We start from the raw sequence: 24,718 nt of genomic DNA, 5'->3' as shown, positions 1-24,718 counted from the left end.
CAACATTTGGACAGAACTTTTATATGCCAAGATTAGTCTTAATTGAGGTTTTACAGCCTAATTATAATTCCCCTGAAAACAGGGAAATAAAATACGAAGAATAAAAATTGAAACAAATGAACTCTTCAAGGCCTTTTAACTAAAGCAATAGGAGGAACCTAACCTCAAATCCCACGTAGGTCAGATGTGAAAATAAATGTGATCATCTTGCTATTTTGAAAGATAAGCTAGCTATACAACAAACAGATTCAGGTACAGATGATAACAGGAACATTTTTTTTTCAGATATACCACTTACAGAGGTGGTGAATCCCTGCCTACCCAATTGCTGCTTGGAATGGACTTCCTGTACTCTCAAGCCTGATCCAAAGAACATAGGCCATGCTTACAAGATTGGCGACTATCCTCAGAAGCAGGGACTCTGAAAAAAATTGAAGGCATGATGGATAAACAGTAAAACATGAGCTTCCAGTATAACCAAAAGGGTTAAAATGATTCTTGGATATATAAATGGGGAAACTGAAGAAGAGTAGAGGAGTTATATTACCTCTGTTTTTGGCACTGATGTGAGTGGTACTGGAATACTGTGTCCACTTCTGATGTCCACAATTTAAAAAGAATGCTGAAAAACTGGAGAGGGTTCAGAGAAGAGCCGCAAGAATGATTAAAAGGTTGAAAAACATGCCTTGTAGTGAAAGACTCAAGGAGCTCAATCTACTGAGTTTATTCAAGAGAAGGTTAAGGAGTAGTCTGATCACAGTCTATAACAGGGATTGGCAACCTTTGGCATGCGGTCAGTCAGGGTAAGCCCCTGGCAGACTGGGCCGGTTTGTTTACCTGCTGCATCCACAGGTTCAGCCGATTGTGGTTCACCGCTCCAGGCCAATGGGAGCTGCGGGAAGCAGCGTGAGCCAAGGGATGTGCTGGCCACGTGCCAAAGGTTGCTGATCCCTGGTCTATAAGTACCTATGGGGGAAACAGATATTGGATAATTGAGGGCTCTTCAATCTAGCAGACAAAAAGGTACAGAAAAGTTCCATTGGCTGGGAGCTGAAGCTAGACAAATTTAGACTACATATAAGGCACAGATTTTAGCAGGGAGGGTATGCAAACCTTGGAATAACTAACAAAAAGATTGTGGTAGATTCTCTATCACTGGAAATTACAAAATTAAGACTAAATGTCTTTCTAAAAGATATGCTCTAGTTCAGCCATAGCTATTTGGACTTGATGTAGGAATTAATTAATGGAAATCCTACGGCCTGTGTGATGCAGGTCAGACTAGATTATCACAATGGTCCCTTCTAACTTTATAATCTACATATCTTTTGACAGCCACTGGAAAGACTCCCATTTACTGCAATGGGTTTTGGATCAGATCCTCAGTGAGGTGAGGTTCTAAAAGAGACAAACATTACCAACAATACACACAATAAAACTAAACTTTCGCTACAGATATTGGTATAGTCCCCTTCCCGCTCCCGCATTTTTCCATAGCACAAAGCCACCACCCAGTTGGTCATGACAGGTAGTTTCTGTTTAAGATGAAACATCAGGACTGGGTTCCCACATATCTGGGTTAAAATGACCTAGGAGGGTCATGTGAAGAAGCTTCCTCAAGTGTCACCTCTTGCTTTCTCCAGCTCAAACCAGCTGTATTGCTCCTTAACTTTCTTAAGGAGTACACTCACTCTCATGAACATCAAACAAACCAAAACCTTAAGTGATTGGACCAGAACTTTGATAACAGTTGCAGTTCTCCCCCTTCAGCTTTAACTTAAACACTGAGGGTGAAACCATGGCCCCTTTGAAGTCAGTTGCAAAACTCCCATTGACTTCAGAGGGGTCAACATTGTACTTGAAATGATTTTCTTTTCTTCCAGTCTGCAGAACTGATGTTCTTCCACTGCACAAAAACGAGAAACAGAAAGAGTTTTAAATGATTTATTTGATTTCTCCACATGATCACAGTTACATTTTACATTGATAGGGCCTGTTACTACTTACAAACAGAATGCATATTAAAATGAAAGCACTCCTTTCTTCCCTGCAATTACAAAATGGGTCTTGAGCCTCCCCAGAACAGAAGCTTCTTGTGAGCATGATCTTTCCTGAAGTCTTTAACAGTCTGCATTCAAGACCTAATTCTAACAGATTAATACAACTCAAAACTGGATTAAAGTTCCTAGCAGGAGATAGGTACTGTATGCAACCTTAAAGTGACTGCAGACTTATAGTAATACTAATTTACACACTATATACAATTTAGAGAATTATCTATTCTCCCCCTACTTGGTCCCATTTCCAACATCCTTTTCCCCTCGCCCCAGATTTAATCTTGTTATTCGTTTAATTTTTCTTTTAACTATATACACAATAACTCATTTTGCAGGCAACAAGTGCAATGATATTTTACAACGGAAACAGCAAAATGCATGCTTAACTGCAGAAAACACACAGCTTCATTTGGAACAGCAAGTCAACATCTAGAGATTCATTGTTTAAATATCTGCTGACTGTCTTTCAGCTCATTTTATCAAGAAACAAGAAGCTTCTGCTGCATGCAGTACATGATGGGAAAATCATTCTACACTGTATGTTTGAAGACTTCTTTTTAGTAATACAAGACATACATTATATCAGGATGAACTTTGTTTTTTTACATTGTTGTACATTTCATTAACTTAAAAAAATTAAAAAAAAACCCAAATACATATTTGACTGTTGTCCCAGAAAAGATTTGTGGTTTTTGTTTTTTGTGATCTGCAGTCTTTAGGTTTCCCTTTCATTCTTTCAAACTGACATTATTATTTAGCCACATTATTCATGGGAACAGAGAAACATGGTCCCCGGTACTGATCTATGCTAATTTTTAATCAATAAGGAAATAGGACTAAAACTTTTCAACGTCTATTTCATTTTCTCCAACAGCACACAGTAACAGAATACTGTCATCTTCTCATTCTCGGAGTGATCTATGGTGTTCTATGCAACTATTAATCTCAAGATGTATTCCGACACGTTAGGCTGCTTCCTAAAGTAGTAGTAGTAGTAAGGTTCTTAAGACTTATGCCGACACCAAGACGTTTGTTAAAGGTAGTTAGTTCAAAAAAGAAAGAAATAACGAGCATTCTGTGTCTCTTCTCAATGATTTTAAACTATGAGAAAGTTTTCAAATATTGTGCTCTTAAAGGACCCAATACTTCAGCAGCCACAAGATGACCTCTCATTTTCCATATGGAATTAGTGTGCCCACTAAGTAGGCACTCATCCGCCTCCCCAATATATGTGTGTGTGTGTGTGTGTGTGTGTGAGAGAGAGAAATCATGCACAAATGGTTTCTTGCATGTACAAAATTTGTGACAACTTTTGCACATCATCAGTTGCACCTGGCAAAATTAAAACCTGGCCCACAGTGTAAATCTAAGGCTACTGGTTGTTACACTTTTCTTAAAAGAACCTAAGGGGTGATGTGAAACCAAACCAAACAAATTTGAAATATTTCAGTGCTAAAATACTTAAGGCATTGCATGCTAACTAAATAACATATCTGGGGCCAAATCTTCCTCTCCATGGCGCAACGTAGATCTCCAGTACATATTTTGCACTTGTTCAGCACACAGCACTTTCACGGACATCAATAATTCTGCACACAGAGTAAGCGCAGAAAACATAGTATGCGATGAAGAGGAGCATTTTCACCTCAGTTTTCATTAAAAGATGCAGTTTCAGAAAGACTTTTGTACCCGAATGGTATCTTTATCTTTTCTGGAACAACCTATAAATTACACTTAGACTCTACTATTGGTACACAGGTATGAAGAAAAGTCGACACATTTAAATATGTATCCCTTTACTTCAACTAATATCAACAGTAACACTGATGTATTTTGCAAATATACAATACGTAGAGTGTAGCCTCACACTATTAATGTTAGATGACATGCAGACAATTCTACTTTCCCTTATAAGAATAATATTTTTTAAACTGCAAGGAACAGAGCCTCCAAGGGCCCAGATCAGCCTTCATAAGGTAAAACACAGAATTTAGGATACCTTGAATGATATTAAAAATATTCATGTTATTCTCATTTCATGTAAGATTAATTTATAGGAGCAAAAGAGATCAAAGATATTGCACACGGGGGAAACAAACATGGACAGATTTTAGCAAAAGGCTAAACTCTAGATTGCTGTATTTGCTCTTTATGGAGATTAACAAAGTGCTCAGTTTGCAGTTTTGCTGGTATTATATCAATTGCATGAAACGGGGAGAGGAAAAAACAAATTAAAGATACCAAGAGTAACCGAATACAGAAAGTTCATCCTTTCCTTACACAACGCTACTGTATATTTGTATTGTTCAAATAAACAGATAAATCTGGTTTTTTTCCGATTCTTTTTACCCATCTCACACTGGAACTTCTTTTTATTTCCTCCTTCAAGTTTTGCATTTTAGCTGGTGGAGTTTTGCAGTTGTGGTTCCTTTGTTTCTACCATTAAGGTGTAAAGTCCTTGCAGTGGCTCAAAATGCTGAAACTACAAAGTATGCTCCATGTATGACTTTGTATGAGATTCAGGGACGCAAAATCTCATATGAATTTGCAAACGGCTTGATTACAACACAAACAACAACAGCACAGCCTGCTTTTATATGATGTCTTGCAACGAATTGAAGTAGGACAGTGAGAGTTTGAGCAGAAACTCAGCCTGCTGAGAGCTATGTACTTGCAAACTAACAAATGTGATGGGTAAAAACGATGAACCCACTCTGCCGCTAGCATATGGCTATGCGTAATTACACTACTAAAAAACCCAAACCAAAACCAAATAACCGCACTATACTAGATACTAAAATACACCTTAAAATTTTAGAGCAGTTCCATCTGGAAACGCTGTCAGATTATAGTTCATTTTAACTGAAAAAATGAGCAAAGTCATGGTAAATAGGAAAACGAAGTGACTGAGAAGGATGGGTGTTTGTCATTTTCATGTTGAGATGAATGTTTTTGCAGTGTATGCATGCACCTTTCATATAACTCTTAATATGTGTTCATAAAATCATATGCATATAAAAGAAATGTGGATCATGTAAATTCACAGTTATCACAGCCTTTAAAGTGTCTAAAAATTTGTGTAACCAATGCTTTAAGATAACCAATGCTAAATGGCCATCCCATGTTGCTACTGTATAGTTACTGCATCTTAACTAGTTTGTTTTCCTGAAATAGCAGAGCAGTTATAATACTGATTACATGTGATATTATGTTAATAAAAAATAAGGATTTGTACAAAGCAATATTTTACTACAACAGTTAAATACTCTGTTACTTGGCACATTTTAGTAATGATTGCTTAGAGTCTTAATATGTCTAGAGGACTTTTAAATTAAAATACTGAAATGTCTGAAATTTATTCCTAGCATTTAAAGTTTTTGGTCTACTCTTTCATATGCTATTCATCTATTTGTTACTGTCCTTCTATCAAGTGTAATTCCTTGTAAAGTCTATATTGCTAGTTTTGTGGACTGCAAAATTTGCTTTCCAAGCACAAAATGTTAACTATACAGTATATATATTTATATATATATTTATATTACATAAAGTTTACTTACGTACTTTCATCAACCGTATCAGGTCTACTTATTTTTTTGCCTATTGACAATAAAAGAGCAAGAATGCAGCACTTGGTTCTGAATCATTTTTTTTTAATAGGTTACGTTTTTATTATGCATGTAAAATTGTCATGGGATCTGGCGAAAAAGGAAGCTTAACTTGTATTCAGCAAGCAGCATGTTTTCAAGGCAATTGAAGATAAGGACTGTCCAGAAGGCAGGCCTCCACTGAGCAGATAAGTAAAACCAATATTGATCACACTAATTCAAATTGTTGTATTTAGTAACAGCAAGCCCTTAAGCTTGCAGAAGTCAAATAAATTGTTTGGCTGAGTAAAAATCTACAGTTTTATTTGCTGCTTCCTTTAAGTGCCTTTATAACCGTGCCTAAAACTACCATTATTAGAAGGGCAAATACTTCTAGACTATTGTGCTGATGCCACTGTGTTTGGGCTTAGCGCTGGCTGAAGTGGAAGGAGGAGCTGACTGTCCATGGTGATGCTGAGCATGTTGGGAATGAGAAGAGTGCCCAGGGTGAGGAGGGGGCAATGGGGGATGGGGAGGGTGGGAATGTTGGGAATGAGGGTGCTGCATGTAAGAAGAATGCGCCGCATGCTGGGAATGAGGCACATGTGGGTGGTACTGGTGCGTGTGCTGGATGTGCTGTGGAGGATGATAGTGGTGATGGTGATGATAAGGGGGTGGGTTCTGCTGCATGTGACAGTACTGTGAATGGTGAGTGTGCACTTGTGCCTGCGTCTGCCCCTCAGCTGGCCCTGCATGGTGCATGGCAGAAGGATGCTGAGAGTGTTGCTGATGCGGGATTACAGGTGGGTGCTGAGGCTGCTGCGATGGGCCAGATGGTGGATGGCCTTGGGAAGGTGGCTTCCCCCTTTTACTACCAAATAAGGAACCTAGGAGTGAGGAAGAGTTAGGCATAGTCTGGTGAGGGCGAGATGGACACTCTCGGGTTGATGTAGCTCTTCGGCGCATGTGAGGACTGCTAATGATGGACCCCTAAAAGAAATTAATAGAAATGAAAATTAAAAAAAAAAATCTTAAAATATGTTTAAAAGAAAAAGTTCACACTGATCCATCAAGTCTTCCTTACATGCTCACATGGGCTAACTATGTTAAGTGTTATAGGAGAATTTCTCTCTCTCTGACAGTTTCTCTCTTCAAGCTACAGTTGAGGCATTCATGACCTTCTTGGAATGCTTATAAACTTTAATAGCCATTACCTGGCTTCTCTTTCAATATTTTTATTGTAAAATTTGATACTCAGATTAAGAGAAATGTCACTGAAAGATAACATTATACCTGGGAGTTTGTTTTAAAGAAAAAATGCATTTTAAAATACCAGTCACATTTTTCTTAAAATAAAAAAAACTACATTAAATTAAACTGAAATGAACACACAGTAACAAATGTTACAGTTACCATTCTAATTTCATAATAGATTTTTTTTTAATTTAAAAATAGTTTTTTCTTATCGTAAACCACAGTAGGGAAGGGTTGTGCTGCTTCATACACCTAGCTCTATATTATATGTTAGATTGCAACAATACTTCTACAACTCATTTCAATAAGATTTCTACGTGGTGATTTTCTTCTGACCTATGGCCCAATGTTTCCTACTATTTAGCCATGAATGGTCTATTTAGTCTTTGGAGGTTTTTTTGTTTGTTTTTTAAGACAATTAGGGACAAAGCAGTACTTAAGCATACTATGCTAGATTTAAACTGCAATCCACCTTATGCAAACACACACACACACACACACACACACACACACACACACAAAATAAATAAATCTGCAAGCTGAATTCAACGACATGAACAGTATATATAAATGGTTTGAAGATGAATGAAATCTCATGAAATCCACATTGAATTCATCTGTCTTATTCATTTTCTCCTCCCATGCCCTATCTGTGCAATTCCATGGTATCATGACTGCATACATTTAGCAATTTAACTAGAAAATAAGCAATGGGAATGGCTGAGCATGAAAGTCAATAGTTTTAGCTAGATATCAAATAGCATAGAACAGTGTACTGTGTAACAAAGTGCAAGTGGGCCTTCAGGCTGGGATCAGACCAAAATGGTGGCAAAAGGACACATCATGTTCATTTAACCATGCTTGCAGGAACAGAGGGAACAAGGTTAGCTGAAATCAAAAATGGTGCTTGGTCTAAAACAAGCCATAAGTGTTTTTTAAGCTGGAATAATACAAAGTGAGTAGCCTACACATGCATTTTATCTGAGGCAGGCAGGTTATATGTTAGAAGAAAGAGAGCAAAAAAATATGTATATAAAAGAAAGGTTTGAAATGCACATCATCACATCCAGCTAGACATCAGTAACTTCCTACTTACTTCCATATTGCTGTCTAGCGATCCTGCACTGCTGCGACGCCCACGCTTGCCTGCCCAGGACATGCAATACCATAGATTAGAGACTGAGACAAGACCTGGGTGAGAAATATCCGCTTTCCTGAATTACTACAGGAGCCTCTAAATGCAACTAGAGGGACCTCGGAAGACTAATTTTATATAGTACGTTAAACTGCTATAGTAGCCACTAAGGCAGAAACTTAACGTTTAAGGCCATAATTAAATTAAGTTTCTGTACCTAGATGTATCCTATAAAGGAAGATCCTTTTGTTTTGAAGCAACTTGTCATAATTCCTGGGTTGGGGTGTTTTTTTTTTTTTTGTTTTTTAAAGAATCTTAAAATATGTATATTTTAGTCTCTACATTTAGCAGTGGGGTCATAATGTTCACTGTTGGCTAGAGTTTTAAATTGCTTAATTTCCTATAAGCAAATTTTCAAAAATGTCCATAAATCTGTTTTCCTCAAACAGTGTTGTGAGTGGGTTTTTTTTTTTGAATTACGGGGAACATTCTGGATTTCAGCGGAGAGGGGAAATGGAAAATCTCTCTCATCCTTTGAATGTTTTATTTTGAATCTCAATGGATTTCATAAAATCTTCTTTCATGACGATTAAAAAGAAAACTAGTCTTAATTTTTAATCATTAAAACTTAAATGTAGCATTGTATTATGGCTAGATTTTGTCTAGCTGTGCAGTGCTTTACATTTAGATATTAAGGCTGACATAAAGTAGTCTCAGTTTTAGTAGTTGGGCGGAATTTTCCTAAGGTGGACACCAAAGTTAGTTGCCCAAACCTTACAAGTGGAACCCTCAGTTGGCTTCTAAATACTCATTTTAGGAAGCTAAGTGCCAAAATACGGGATGCCAAAATATAAGATGATGCACCCAGATTTCATAACTAGGCTGCCCAGCTAATTCATCAGAGATAATATGTGTGCCTACACAGAATAGCATCAGGGGGTAGCCATGTTAGTCTGTATCCACAAAAACAACCAGGAGTCCGGTGGCACCTTAAAGACTAACAGTTTTATTTGAGCATAAGCTTTCTGGTTAAAAACTCCACTTCTCCAGATGCATGGAGTGAAAATTACAGATGCAGGCATTATTATACTGACACATGAAGAGAAGGGAGTTACCTTACAAGTTTAGAACCAGTGTTGACAGGGCCAATTCAACCAGGGTAGATGTAGTCCACTCCCAATAACTGATGAGGAGGTGTCAATACCAGGAGAGGGAAAGTTGCTTTTGTAGTGAGCCAGCCACTCCCAGTCCCTACTCAAGCCCAAATTAATTGTGTTAAATTTGCAAATGAATTTTAGTTCAGCAGCTTCTCTTTGAAGTCTGTTCTTGAAGTTTTTTTGTTCAAGTATGGCTACTTTAAAATCTGTTATAGAATGTCCAGGGAGATTGAAGTGTTCTCCTACTGGCTTTTGTATGTTACTATTCCTGATGTCCAATTTGTGTCCATTTATTCTTTTGTGTAGAGACTGTCTGGTTTGGCAAATGTGTATGGCAGAGGGGCATTGCTGGCACATGATGGCATATATCACATTGGTGGATGTGCAGGTGAATGAGTCTCTGATGGTGTGGCTGATGTGGTTGGGTCCTCCGATGGTGTCGCTAGAGTAGATATGGAGACAGAGTAGGCAACAAGGTTTGTTACAGGGATTGGTTCCTGGGTTAGTGTAGTTGCTGGTGACTATTTGCTTCAGGTTCGGGGGGGCTGTCTGTAAGCGAGGACTGGCCTGCCTCCCTAAGGTCTGTGAGAGTGAGGGATAGTTTCCAGGATAGCTTGTAGATCGTTGATGATGTACTGAAGAGGCCAGTGGTGTTCTGTTATTTTCCTTGTTGGGCCTGTCCTGTAGTAAGTGACTTCTAGGTACCCACCTTGCTCTGTCAATCTGTACCCCACTTCCCCAAGTGGGTATTGTAGTTTTAAGAATGATTGATAAAGAGCTTATAGGGTGTTTGTCTCTGTTTGAGGGATTGGAGCAAATTCAGTTGTATCTAAGGGCTTGGCTTCAAAAACAGACTTCAAAAGAGAAACTGCTGAACTAAAATTCATTTGCAAATTTAACACAATTAATTTGGGCTTGAGTAGGGACTGGGAGTGGCTGGCTCATTACAAAAACAACTTTCCCTCTCCTGGAATTGACACCTCCTCAACAGTTATTGGGAGTGGACTACATCTACCCTGGTTGAATTGGCCCTGTCAACACTAGTTCTAAACTTGTAAGGTAACTCCCTTCTCTTCATGTGTCAGTATAATAATGCCTGCATCTGTAATTTTCACTCCATGCATCTGGAGAAGTGGAGTTTTTAACCAGAAAGCTTATGCCCAAATAAATATGTTAGTCTTTAAGGTGCCACCGGACTCCTTGTTGTTTACACAGAATAGTTATTTTTATTGAATTTAGCTTGTTGGATATTAAACTAACAAATGTAAGAATGTTCTGTTTAGGGGATGATCAAACAAAGCTATCATCATCAGGATGAGGCATTGTCAGCGTCTCCACACATCTCCAAAAGCCACATGCATTCCTTATTTCTCTCTCTTGACGCACCACCACTTTTCTTAAAGGCCCACTGTCACCACAAACCTCCCTCCTGTATTGGAAGGCTTGATACAGTTCTCTTCAGAGCCTGCCATTGCTGCTCCAAAGAGTGTTGCTGGAGAGGGATGAGATATTGCCTTCCTCCTTGCTATGGCTAAGGGTCCTACTTTTGCAACAACTCAGTTCTCAGCATAAACCCTTTAAACTGAGATTATGTGTTTGCAGATGAGCAATTCCTTTGGAAGAGCTCTTTGCCAAATCTTTGGGTACATTCTTTACTGCAGTTTTAGCTTGCTCAAAAACATGACTATACTGTACTGTGCACCATCAGAGAGAAACGGTTTTGATTACCTTAGAATTCTTATTGCCTAGTCAGGGGGTTAACTTTGCTCTTTGTTTATTGGTAGTAATGGTGCTGATTGTAAGAGCCAAATCACTCCTGTTAGCCAATCCGCAATCCTGAAGGAAGATACCCATCTCCCCATTCAGTGGTGACTATTACTCTGGCAGAGGTGAATAAAAGTGGCCAGACATGAAGGAACATAGAAAAACCTAAGGTCTCCCACTGAAGGTAAAGCAGGAGTGAAAATGTTCAGATACCACAGTGATGAATGCAGTATATGTAGACAGATGGGTGAGCATCTGTCTATGTACCTAAGATGACTGTGGGCAAAGGAATACTAGCAGAAAAAAGTGAAATCATATTTGTGACATCTATAATAATCCTCATATGATCACTAACTAGTCCTGTACAGTAAAGAGCCCGCTGGTAAATTCTTCTAAGACGAAAGACGTCGATTCTTAAAAACAAAGCGAAACAGGTTCACTATGGACTGTAGACAGACGATCAGAAATGGAAGTGACCTATTAGGTCCTACAGAGTATTCCCCTTGCCAATGTAGGATCATTTTATTACAAACTATTCTTCAGTGCTACATCCATCCCAGCTTAAAGTGTGTTCTTTGAGCTGCAGTCTTCAAAAGGCATTGCAGGGAAATGGTAGGTTCAGGATAGAAGGAGCTTATTCAGCTGTTTCGTATAGCATAATCCTACACTAGAATGATTATTAGCTGCTGTGCTATAAAACCAGGTGGTGTTTACCAAATTTATGATTAACTGTGCCCAGCAAGTTGTTTTTTACTTTAAATATTTTTGAAGGTCGTTATACAACACTGTTTCTCATTCCTCTCTTTGTAAAATTAAATTCCAGCTCTCTTTCCTCTCCTTCGAAAGGTATCTTGTTGTTCCCCTAACCAATTCACAGCTGTCATGGTTGGTAATGGACTGTGATAGGTTGTATGCTGCTTTTGAGTAAGCATCACTAAGGTGCACTACTGCAACACACCATATGTACAATCAAGGTCACTTAACTTGATAAACTTGAAACAGTTAGAAATTAGAATATCCTTACAGAGACTTGCAAATTCCGTGAGCTCTTACAGGGAATCATGAATGAAAATCCATCGTGTCCTTGCAGAAACTGACCTTATAGATATGTAGAATGTTATAGGAAATGTTAAATATTTCAGTTATCACTACTGTACTGTACTTCTGGGTCTATCTGCTCTATGCCACTCAGAGGCATACTGAGATCAAGGGCATTCTTGTGATTCAGTTTGTGATTCTTGGCTAAAATAGTCTGGAAAAGGATTCAAATTATGTTATTAGTAAAGCAAACTATTTTAACAGCCATCTACCAAATAATGAGTCACTGTACTAGCTTCAACACATTGTGAAAGTGGTATTCATGAAAGTGGAAACTGTTGCCATCCACCCTGATTGAATTGGCCTTGTTAACACTGACCCCTGACTTGGTAAGGCAACTCCCATCTTTTCATGTGCTGTATATTTATACCTGCCTCCTGTATTTTCCACTCCATGCATTTGATGAAGTGAGTTATAGCCCACGAAAGCTTATGCCCAAATAAATTTGTTAGTCTCTAAAGTGCCACAAGGACTCCACGTTGTTTTTGTTGTCACCTAGTTATCCAGAGGCCAGGCCTGACACAAGCAGAGAGGTAGTTTAAAATGCCCAATACTACCTCGCCAACGTGCCTCAATCATAATCTGGAAGGACCACTTCTAGGGGTCTTTTAATCTTGACTTTTGGTTGAGGCATGCAATTATGGTCTTGACCACTTGTGATCATTAAAAAACTCCTGGCTCTCTTCACATGAGGAGTGTTATTCTGGGTACATTGGTCAAATTCAGTGCAGGATGTAATTATATAGAGGGGAGAAGTGAATAATTTTCCCTCTATAAACCAGTGGAGTAGTGGTGATGGTGGCTATATCCAAGGGTGAATGTGTGGGTGATCTCTGCATATATATATTTTGCAGAATATTTTGTGTATTTTCATAAACACAAGGTTCTGGATTTTTTCATAAGAATATACTCTGTTAAAAATGGGGTATATGATGGGAATCAATAGAAGCAGGATATAGCACACACATCCAGAGACATGTACCATGCCAAGCATCACTAACATCCAATGGGGGCAGAAGATGACAATGATAGCAAGGAAAGAGAAAAATTGTGGCATTCAGGTCCGATATCTCCCCTGCACCACTTTCTCTGTGGGAGCAGATTCAGCCCTTCTACTCCCCTGGAGATCTTGACTGCTAAGGCAGGAGAAGAGCTCTAATGTCTCATACCCCAAATAGCGTTCATTTTGCCTCCTTCCACCTCAGCCCAAGGGAGAAGAGTGAGTAGAGAGAAATTTTTAATCTCCCCCAGCATCATGTGGATGAGGGAGGAGCTTAGAGCCTGAACCATTCCCTTGAAGACTCCTCCTACTGGTGGGTAGGGGTTCTGCAGCGGCATGAAGTCTGCTTCTGTATATGGAACATATGGGGTAGTGAAGATCCCTGCAGTATTTCCTCAGAGGGTAAACTCTGGGCAAGAGGAAAATTGAAAAATACTACAAATGATTAATAAAAACCATCATATATTGGGTTCAAGGGCAGGAAGAGTGTTAAAAAAAAAAAAAAGAGAGAGACACAACCAATGAAGTTTGGGGCAATATACAAGAAGCACAGGGACTATTTTTATACTTGGGCTCTATTTTACTGTTTCTGGCCCTTAATGCCAGTTAATACTCATATATTATTACAGTACAAGTATTGGGGATATGTGCTGAGACTACCAGGAACTGTGCTTGCTTGCAGCTGTAGTAACAATAGCCTTGCACTTCTGTAGCATGTTACCAACAGGAGAACATCAGACTTCACCACACCTCTGGAAGGAAAAAGACAGTTACCTTTTCCATAACTGGTGTTCTTCAAGATGTGTTGCTCATGTCTACTCCACAATAGGTGTGTGTACTCGCCACGTGCACCTGTGCCAGAAGTTATTCCCCTAGCAGTACCTGAAGGGGAGCGCTCCAGCGACCCCTGGAGTGGCACCTGCTTGGCACGGTATAATGAGAATTCCAACAGAGGGCAAGGAGGGTGGGATGTCTTTTCTTCTTCGAGTGACTGCTCATGTGTATTCCACAATATAGCTTGGAATCACCTCTCTGTTGGAGGTGGGTAGGAGTTCACAAGTTCCCAGGACAGAGCCCTGCCAAACCTGATGTCATCCCTGGTCTGGGGGACAATCGCATAGTGTGAACCGAAGACTATATGGTGGCCCTACAAATGTCCTGGATGGGGACACGGGCCACGAAGGCAGCCAATGAGACCTGCGCCCGAGTCAAGTGTGCCCTCACAATGGGTGGGGGGGGGGGACACCCGCCAGCTCATAACAGGAACAGATGCATGAAGTGATCCTGTTGGAAAGCTGCTGAGTGGAAATTGGCTGGCCCCTCGCACGCTCAGGCAAGGCGACGAACAGTTGCGAGGACTTTCTGAACAGGTTAGTCCGCTTGAGGTAGAAAGACAGAGGCTGCTGCACATCGAGTGTGTGGAGACGGCGCTCCTCACTGGGCGCATAAGGCTTGGGGCAGAGGATCAGTAGAAAAATATCCTGACCCATGTGATAGGCGAAGACCACCTTCGGGAGGGACGCGGGGTGTGGACGGAGCTGGACCTTGTCCTTATGAAAGACTGTGTATAGCGGCTCGTAGGTCAGGGCCCTGAGCTCTGAGACTGGCCTGGCTGACATGATTGCAACCAGGAAGGCCACCTTCCACAAGAGGTGACCAGGTGTACATGGCCAGTGGTTCTAACGGGGGTCCCGTGAGATGAGCAAACACCAGGTTTAGGTCCCACTGTGGGACTGGGGGTTTAGAATACGGAAAAAAAAGACAGTCCAAACCTTTAAGGAACCGGCCAGTCATAGCATGGGAAGATACCGTGTGCTCTTGCACTGGCGGATGGAAAGCCGATATGGCTGCCAGGTGCACCCTGACTGATGAGGGCACCAGGCCCTAGGACCTCAAGTGGAGGAGGTAATCAAAGATAAGCTGGATTGGCATGGTCACCAAGGAGACACCCTGGTCCACCGCCCGCCTAGAAAACCAGGACCACTCCACCAAATAAGAGTGATGAGTGGATGTTGGTCTACTTTCGAGGACACGCTGAACCTTCTCTGACCACGTCCTTTCCTCTCAACCTAACCACTGAGCAGCCACGCCATGAGGTGAAGGGCTGCTAGGTTGGGATGAAGGAGGCAGCCCTGGTCCTGAGAGACCAGGTCCGGGCGGAGCGGCAATGGCCATGACGGAGCTACTGCCAGGCCCATGAGTGTCCCGTACCAATGCTGCCTGGGCCATGCCTGGGCAATCAGGAGGACCCGGGCCTTGTTCGATTTTATCTTCTTCAGGACCCTGCTGATTAGAGTGAACGGGGGAAAGGTGTAGAGAAGCTGGCCTGACGAAGACAGGAGAAAAGCATTGGAAATAGCGCCTCTCCCCAGGCCCCGCCGGAGCAGGACCAGGGGTACTGCAGTTCTGCCGAGTTGCTAATAGGTCCACCTGGGGAGTTCCCTACCTTTGGAAGAGCCAGTAGGCCACTTCCAGGTGGAGGGACCACTTGTGTTGCGAGGAAAAGTTCCTGCTCAAGCAATCCGGACTCTCGTTCCAGGAGCCTGGTAAGTGGAAGGCCTTCAGGTGGATGTCATGGGTGCTATACAAAAGTCCCAAAGCCTGAGGGCTTCGCAGCAGAGGATCAGGCCCCACCTTGCCTGTTGATATAGAACATGGAGACCGTGTTGTCTGTGAGGACCCTGACTACCTTGCCCTCCAGGTGCAAGCGGAAGGCCATACATGCCAGTTGAACCATCCTGAGCTCCTTGACGTTTATATGTAGGGTCAAGGTCTTGAGCCGACCACAGGCCTTGGGTCTGAAAGTTCCCCACATGGGCCCCCCAACCCAACTCCGATGCATTGGACACCACCTCCAATGCATTGGACACCAACTCCAATGACGGGGCCCTGTCCCTGAATGGGACCCCTTGGAGCATGTTGTTTGGGGTGGACCACCAGTGTAGGGAGGAGATCACAGAGTCCGGTACGGTGAGGACCTCAGAGCTGGAGGGGCCTCATCCTGAGTCTGGCGTGACGGACCACGTACGTGAATGCCAACATGTGACCCAAGAGTTGCAGGCAAACCCTGGCAGTTGTCACCGGGAACCTTGTGACCAAGTTGATCAGACCTTTCAGGGTCTCGAATCTGTCTGGTGGGAGAGAGGCGCTGGCCGACACTGCATCCAGGAGCACCCCGATAAATTCTATGCATTGGACCATGACTAACGTGGACTTCGTGTTGTTTACCAACAGGCCCAAGGTAGTGCATGTGGACAGGAGGAGCACCACATTACCCCTCACCTGCAACTGGGAGGTGCCCTTGACAAGCCAATCATCCAGATAGGGAAATATCTGGACCCCCCCACTGTCTGAGGTAGGCCGCTACCACTGACATGCATTTTGTAAATACCCTGCGGGCAATGGACAGACCAAATGGGAGGAACATGAACTGGTAATGATTCTGTCCCACCACAAAATGGAGGAAGCGTCTGTGCCCCTTGAATATGTGGATGTGGAAGTACGCATCCTGCAGATCGAGGGCGGCGTACCAGTCCCCGGGATCCAGGGAGGCAATGATGGAGGCCAGGGAGATCATGTGGAACTTGAGCTTCACTATGTACTGGTTCAGACCTCGGAGGTCCAGGATGGGTCTGAGCCCTGCTTTGGCCTTCAGGATAAGGAAATAATGGGAGTAATACTCCTTGCCCATGAACTCCTTGGGCACCGCCTCTATCGCTCCTAATCCTAGGAGCCGTCCCACCTCCTGCTCAAGCAGACCTTCGTGCGAGGGGTCCCCCAAGAGGGACAGGAAGGAAGTGAACTGAAGGGTGTAACTCTGGGAGATGGTGTTGAGGACCCTTCACTCCAAGGTCAGCCGCAACTACTCCAGAAGGAAAGCACGCAACCGGTTGGAGAAGGGAAGCTATACTGGGGCTGGATCCCTGATGAGGACTGGCAGGGCGCCCCCGAGCGTCCCGTCAAAAATACTTTTTCCCTGCCTGCTTGCACTTGTAGGACCCAGGTTGGGAGGCAGGCCAAGACTGCCTCTAAGGGCGTCTCTTATAGTCCCGCTGCTTCTTATGGGCGGCCTTGTACTTTGGGATGGTGGCCTGGGTGGAAATCTGCTGCAGCTCGAACTTAAGTTTTGCTGGAGCCGGGACACAGAGGTCCAGAGTCTGGAGGGTCATGCAGGAGTCTTTCATGCCATGCAGCCTTGTATCTGTTTCCTTCGCAAACAGAACTTTCCCGTCAAATGGGAGCTCCTGCATGGAAGACTGCGCCTCACTGGACAGCCCATAGAGCGGGAGCCATGACGCCTGTCTCATGGACACCGTGAAGGCCACTGATCATGCGGCCATGTCCGCAGCATCCGAGGCTGCCTGCAGAGATGCCTTAGCAGCTGTTGCCCCTTCCTCCACTAGCACCTTGAACTCCTTCCTATCGCGCTTCTGGAGGGAGTCCTCAAACTTGGGCAGAGAGCCCCATAGATTGAATTCATACCGGACCAGGAGAGCCAGATGGTTCGCCACTCATAACTGCAAGCTTGAAGATTATTACATTTTCCTTCCAAAAGAGTCCAGTGTCCAAGAGTCTTTGTTCTTTGGGATCGGGGCTGGCTGACCCTGCCATTCCCTGTGGTTGACCATCTCGACCATCAGGGAGTTGGGCGCTGGGTGGGTATACAAGTACTCATGCCCCTTAGTGGGTACAAAGTACTTGTGTTCCGCCTATTTAGAGATGGGGATCAATGAGGCCGGAGTTTGCCGCAGGGCACTTGAAATCTTAGCCACCCCTTCATGGAGAGGCAAGGCAACTCTACCCGGTGCCGATGGGGACAATACATTAAACAGGGAGTCGGAGGGCTCCTCCATCTCCTCTGCCTGGAGATGTAGGCTTGCTGCCACCCTCTTTAAGAGTTCTTGGTGAAGTCCTCCTGTGGGATGGAGGGGCCACAATTGCCTCCTCCAGGCGGGGTGAAGAGGCCGGTGCGGTGCTCTAGGTGTCGACTGGCACCAGAGGGTTCACCACCTGGTCGGACTCCAGGCACAGTGCCAAGGACATATATCCGACCAACTCCTTTCTCGGGGGTCTGAAGATGGGGGCCAACAGTGCTTCTGAAGTTCTGGCCACCGAGCGAGCTTTCACTGGGGGCTGCACCGGAGGCCACGGTGCCCACTGGTACCATTGGGCTGGCCATGATGCTCGGTGCCACTGCACCTGCTGTGGCACCGGCAGGGACAGCTGTCTGGGTTGGCTGGCCTGGCCCATCGAAGGACTGCTATAAATGGAGACCAGGCTGGTGTAAGATCTGCTGCTGTCTCTGGACTGGGAGGAGTGGTGGTGCCGGGACTTTCGATCAGGGCCGGCTTTAGGCTGATTCACCCGATTCCCAGGAATCGGGCCCCGCGCCTTAGACATTTTTTTTTCTACACTTACCCCGGTTCCCTGGCTGCAATCTGCTCAGGGGTCTTCCGTGGTCCCACTCCCTTGAGCGAAGTGCAGGCGGGAGCGCGGCAAGCCCCGCTCTCCCGGCCGGAGTCCCGGCCGGAGTCCCGGCAAGCCCCGAGGCCCTGCTCTCCTGGCTGGAGCTCCTGCCAGAGCGCTGCAAGCCCCGAGGCCCTGCTCTCCCGGCTGGAGTCCGGGCCTTTAAATAGCCTCCAGAGCCCTGGGGTAGTGAGTGGCTCCGGGGGCTATTTAAAGGGTCAGGGCTCCAGCTGCCTGCCTCTGCCACCCTGGTCCTTTAAATAGCAGCCAGAGCCCCGCCATCCCCATGCATTCCCCAGGGCTCCCGCGGCTATTTAAAAGGTCCAGGGCAGGGTAGAAGCTGAGGAGCCCCGGGCCCTTTAAATAGCCCCCAAAGTCCTGGGATAGCAGGGAGCTTGGGGGCTATTTAAAGGGCTGGGGCTCCAGCTGCCTCTGCTGCACCCTCTGCCTTGCCCACACCAGCCCTGCTCCCCCTGCCTGCAGACAGCTCTGCACCCCGTGCCCACAGCCAGTCCCTGTCAAACCCCCTGCCATGTCTCCAGTCAACCCCTGGCACACACCCGTGGCCCTGCCCAAAGCCAGCCAGCCCCACACACACTGCTGCCCGTACCAGCCCTGCACACCCTGCCCTGTCTCCAGCCAACCCCTGCTGCACCCCTCTGCCTGAAGCCAGCCAGCCTCTGCCTCTGTCTCCAGCCCTGCCAACCCCTGCTGCATCCCCCTGCGGCCCTGCCTGAAGTCAGCCCGCCTCACACACACCCTATCTCCAACCAGCCCCGCACCCCTTGCCCTGCCTCCAGCCAGCCCCATGTCCACTGCTGTCCTGCAGTTCCAGGACAGTAACCCTGCACACCTGCTTCAATGAGGTGGGCAGGGAGCAGCTGGGACCCACACATGTGAAACAGCAGTTATTAATAACCAATCAACAGCATATATGATGCAATGCACATAATTTATAATTTTATTATTTATATAGTTATGAAAAGAAAATAATACATGAAAGAAATGAAAGGCTTTTTTTTCCACTTAAGTCATCCCTGCCAGGGCCCCGCCGAAAATGTTCGAATTGGGCCCCACACTTCCTAAAGCCGGCCCTGTCTACGATGGCCATGGGACTGCGATTTCCACATGGAGGACATGTACTGCCAGTAATAGCTGCTCCACAAACAGCCTTGACGGACGGACCCATGATGGCGAGACGCTGGCGATCAACACCTGGGGCTGCGATGTCTTGGCGGAGACTTGGAGCAGGAGTCCAAGTAGGAATGGCATCAACAACTGTGCCATGACCGACTGCGATACGCTCTCTGAGACGAGGACCAGCGGAGACACCTGCTGCAGTCCCATCGATATGTCCTGGGCTGCCTGGAGGCTTCAGGCATGGACGGCATCTGAAGGGGCCAGGCTACTCCACTCAACTTGAATCGGAGGCTTGGGACCCAGTGGGGATTGAGGACTACCCAACATGGGCCTAGCCTCTGTCCTGGACTTCCCTCAGTGCCACTGCGAAGAGGGAGTCCTCCTGACCCTCTTGGCGTGCCCAGTGGATGGGGAACGGTGGCAGCTGGTCAATGGCACCAGAGGGTTGCCGCATACCGATGCCGCGGTGCCGGTTCGGGGTCAGTACTGACTCCATCAGGATGGCCTGGAGCCTAATGTCCCTTTCTCTTTTGGTCCAAGGCTTAAACGACCTGCAAATACTGCACCTTTAGCTGATACGGGTTTCTCCCAAGCAGCGCAAACAGTCTGCGTGTGGGTCACTTCTTGGCATAGAACACCTACAAGAGTCGCACGACTTAAACCCCGGGGCACAGGGCATGCCCTGGCCCGGGCTCACTGACTGACTAAACTAATTAAACAGCTAACTAACTACAGATACTAACACGGAATGAACAAACAGCTCTGGGGACGAGCTACAACAAAGCTGGAGCAGAGCAGTTCTGATGCACCTTCACTGGCAGCAAGAAGCAACTGAGGGTGGGGGAGAGTGCAGCTCCCCTTATACCGCACCAGGCAGGCGCCACTCCAGGGGTCACGGGGGCACTCCCCCACATGGGTACTGCTAGGGGAAAAACTTCTGGCACTGGTGCACATGGCGAGCACACACACCTATTGTAGAAAACACATGAGCAATCACTCAAAGAAGGACTAAATATTTGTCCCCATTTTACACATTGATATGGTGAGGCATAAAGAGGTTAGGGGACTGATTGCCGAAGATGCTAAGCACTCCCAACTCCATAGGAAGTAACTGGGAACTACAGGTGCGCAGCACTTCTGAAAATCAGGTTATGACTTGCTTGAAGTCACCCAGGAAATCTGTGGCAGATATAGAATCAGAAACCCACATATTCCCCCTAGTCCTGTCTTTTAATCACAAAACCACTGTTCTCCCATTAATAATTGTGATGGGGTAGTTTTCATCTTTCATATCTATGTGTAGGCCCATTTCAATATCATAAATGGAAGAAAGCTTTGGAATTGTCTGAAGTTCTCTTAGTGTTTGGCACAATCCATTCCTTTTCTAGTTGCGTTTGGTTTCCTTCTAACATTTTACACATGAATTTGGAATTCTACATTCTAGGGTAAATAAGTATGTTTTTTCTTGACTAATTTTCAGTGGACAGAGCTAATCACTCTGACAGTTCAGTTATAAGCAACAAAAATGCTCACATTTGAAAAAGGATGAAGTATTAAATGCTTGACTCATTTACGTTTTGTAACACAGCTGGCTGCCAGTTCCCATTTCTACTTTTTATTCCATGGCAGCAGATGTCAGATCAGAGAGAACAAGATAAGGGTTATTAAATACTAATCTTAAAACCCTCAAAGCCCTCATTCATTTTATTTTTGCAAATACAACTTATGTTTTCATGGAAAAATGAATAGAAAAATAGCCAGCAGCAAACAGTACCTGGTCAATATCAGATATTGCTTCCCTGTTGGGGAATTGAAGCATTGCTCTCCAAAAACCAATTTCAGCTTTTAGGAGGTGAAAGGGTCCAAAAATCTTATTTTTCTTTAGATTTGAGAGACTAATTTATTTTTTCTTTTCAAGCATGGAAAACATTTTTAAGGCACTTTTCCCTACTACTATTCCTCTGTGATAGGTATAATGACTTCTGGCAAAGGGAAATTAGCTAATTTTTTCCAAACCACAGCTTCATCAGAAACCTGCACAGCCAAAACCTTCTTTACAGAATCAGATTCCTCTTTCATAGAACCATATTTTCAGAGTGCTTTCAAAAACACCTCTGCAATGTTCCTTAGGAAATTATGCACCAAATTCTGTGCATATGCAATTACTCAGTTTGCACATGTAAAATTGGATTTTTCCAGAAACAATTAAGGAAACCCTTAAAAAATCCAGCCCATAATCCCCATTTTCTAAACAGAACACTCATATACACACACAGTACACCCAGATCCTCTTTCTTTATCATCCTATATTTCATGCCATGGCAGTACAAACACCAGGAATTAGGATGAACTAATTTCAGCCCACCTTTTTCAGAAGTTATTTGTATATCTGCTGCTTTGGGAGTCATTGAGCCACACTGCCTCTGCTAACTGGTTTTTCTAGGGTTATCTGCTCCATACTAAAACAAAGTGAATCCCCCCAAGCAAGCTATACTTAGAGGAGGTACTGGTAAACTCACTACAGTGATTTTGATATATTACAGAAATAGCAGTATATACTCAGGGACTGAAAATGGTGTTTTATTAACCTAAATCAGGTGACGGATGTCTAATTTTTCAAGTTAATTGCACTGCACAAGACCAAACAGAAGCTCTCCATAACGGTCAGTGGGTAAATATTAAAAGTAAGTTTAGTTGGGTTTAACAAATTCGTCGACAAACCCTCCAGTCTGTAAATGATTTCTACTTTCTATCATGGAAAAAGAGCACTTTCGGTAATGAGCATGCCAACAGCGGGCATGCAGTTTTGAAATATGAAACTTTTCATGATCAAGAGGAATTCATCTTGTTTATTGCACATAACCCTCTAAAGGGATTTATGTACATGGCAATATTTGGAAGACTGTGATGGAAAATTCCTATGGGATGAAAACAGTTAATTGGGAACCACGCAAAATCGGTTTGTATAGCCATGAAACTCCCACATCCAGTAACATGGCTGTTCTCATTCTAAAAGAACTTAAAATAAAACAAAAACAAAAGATGATGAAGGTATCTGTACAGCTTAGATTTATTAACGATGAGGACTTGGGCTTGATCCAACCCCCACTGAAGTCAATGGAAAGACTCTCATTGACTTGAAGTGGGCTTTGGATCAGACCCCATGTCTTTTAATGACGCAGATGGGTACAGATGGATATAAACAGAGAGTAAACACAAGTGATAATAGGGGTGTGTGTGTATGTGTATGTATACGTATATATACATACATACACACAAACACACACATGCTACATATTCAATTTACCCGTGTTTTATTTACTGCAGCACAAATCCTTCTCTTTGATATTAAAAGGAAAGGCTAACCGGGGCTAACTAGTCAAGATATACACAGTATTTCAAAATTATGACTCCACTGTAGAGTGGAGTCATTTGTTTAAAAACAAATCAAAATAAATAATACAGGCAGATAAAACTCTTTCTTTTTTAAAATTCAATTGCTGCTACTCTTATGATTACTGTCAGTGTGGTGTGGCTGGTGTTACAGGTATAACTTCCATTAGCAAAAACAGGAGTGATGTGTCTAACATTCTAAACACAGGGCTGAACATCTACCCCTCGAAGTCTGGAAAACACGAGGGTGCTAATTACTAATAATTCATGGCATGTAGCAAACAAACAAATAAAATAAAAACAAGCACATACCACTCTTTCCATTTGTATTTTTTTAAATGTATAAAATTTTTAAAAAATATATATATAAAGAAAAAAAAAATTAGATAGGTCAGTTCCAATTTTAGCCACTGCAGCAGCGATGAGTCTTGAGGACATTACTACTGTGCCCAGCAGGGCTTTTTCCTATTCCTCTGGCAATAGTATTTTGCAAACAACAGCTTCAGCAAGAATTAGGACCTATGTTGTGCATAATACAATGACGAGATATAATTTAGTTATACTGTGTAATTGATGCTATCACTCTAGATAGAATTTAGTAGGGCTTCACTCAATTTCATTCATCAATGTAGTACATGGGTACACTTAAGCACAAAATACACAGGAAGCAGTCACTGCATAGGGACCTCGGTGTTCTCTTTTTCTTTCTAAGTCTACATTAACATGGAGGTAATAAATAAGAGAAAAAACAAAGGAATTCTAAGTGGGTTATTCCTAGTTCTAGTCAACCATTTTTCTATAATACACTCATAATTTTTCCTCTGTCTCCATTCTCCTTTAAAAGTATACATAGCAAGCTATAACAGTTTGATATTTTCAAATAGAGTTTGTTCAGTACACTAAAGGTAAAATAAAATAAATAAAAAACAAACCCAAATTAAAAAAAAAAAAAAAGCAAATAGTTTAACTTTCTGTATTGATTCTTTACATGGTCACCATTCACAAATGAGCTTATTTTTACACATATCTACCACACTTCTTTGCATGCACTGGTGTACAGAGCAGGGAATAAATGTGGTGCTTACCAGCTTCAGAAAGGTCTCTGAGGGAGCTGCTGAGTGCACTCCTTTTCAGTCCCTCCCCAGTGGCATAGCTGTCATCCAGGCAGGCTCTGTTCAGCGTCCCATTGCCAGATTCTTTTTTAAGGCTGGAGCACTGGGAGATGCTTGGACGCACCACACCTTTCTGTTTTTCTAGCTCAGCTGAAACAAAGAGAATAATTGTACAGTTCATAGTTATTGACTATAATGAAATGGTGCCAATGACATGGCAAACAAAATATTATTATGTATCCAGAGATGTCAGTTTATTGTGGAGTTGAACTGCACATGGAAGAAAACTTGATCTCTGTTGCAGTTATTTTATAACAACATATGCGATGAAAGGATGTTACATGCTGGAAAAATAAAATATAAAATCCTATGTTTAGATAGATAGATATCTGCAGCTTCCAGTATGTTTATTTGCATAATGGCTACTGAAGAAGCAGCAAGCATGATGCTTTTCAAAAGAATAAAGTTTGATATTAAGAGAAACAGAGTTAAAGTTCTTCTAAAGTCCATCTCCAAAAGACAATATCTCTTTCTAAGAAGTCACTTAAAATAGCCCTA

The 24,718-nt window shown here is 43.3% G+C and overlaps 1 protein-coding gene across 3 annotated transcripts in view; it reads right to left on the bottom strand.

Moving 5' to 3' along the window:
• Nucleotides 1-1,930: 1,930 nt before the first annotated feature.
• The window catches only part of IQSEC1 (IQ motif and Sec7 domain ArfGEF 1), a 737,615-nt gene continuing 714,827 nt past the window's right edge, over nt 1,931-24,718 (bottom strand). Inside the window, exons 14-17 of one of the 3 annotated variants that reach the window (XM_050957733.1) lie at nt 24,134-24,310; nt 7,992-8,041; nt 5,619-6,631; nt 4,501-4,539 (exon numbers count right to left, since the gene is read on the bottom strand). In XM_050957733.1, coding sequence (XP_050813690.1) covers nt 6,035-6,631; nt 7,992-8,041; nt 24,134-24,310 — 824 coding nt within the window. In that variant the 3' untranslated portion in view covers nt 4,501-4,539; nt 5,619-6,034. Of the gene's footprint in view, nt 4,540-5,618; nt 6,632-7,991; nt 8,042-24,133; nt 24,311-24,718 lie in introns of those variants that run through there. The other 2 variants (XM_050957734.1, XM_050957735.1) reach the window with 2 other exon arrangements.

This window comes from Gopherus flavomarginatus, chromosome 6 (assembly GCF_025201925.1).
Source record: "Gopherus flavomarginatus isolate rGopFla2 chromosome 6, rGopFla2.mat.asm, whole genome shotgun sequence".
Lineage (NCBI taxonomy): Eukaryota > Metazoa > Chordata > Testudines > Testudinidae > Gopherus > Gopherus flavomarginatus.
Note: the sequence above shows the minus strand (reverse complement) of the source record. Positions and strands in the feature narration are given on the sequence as shown.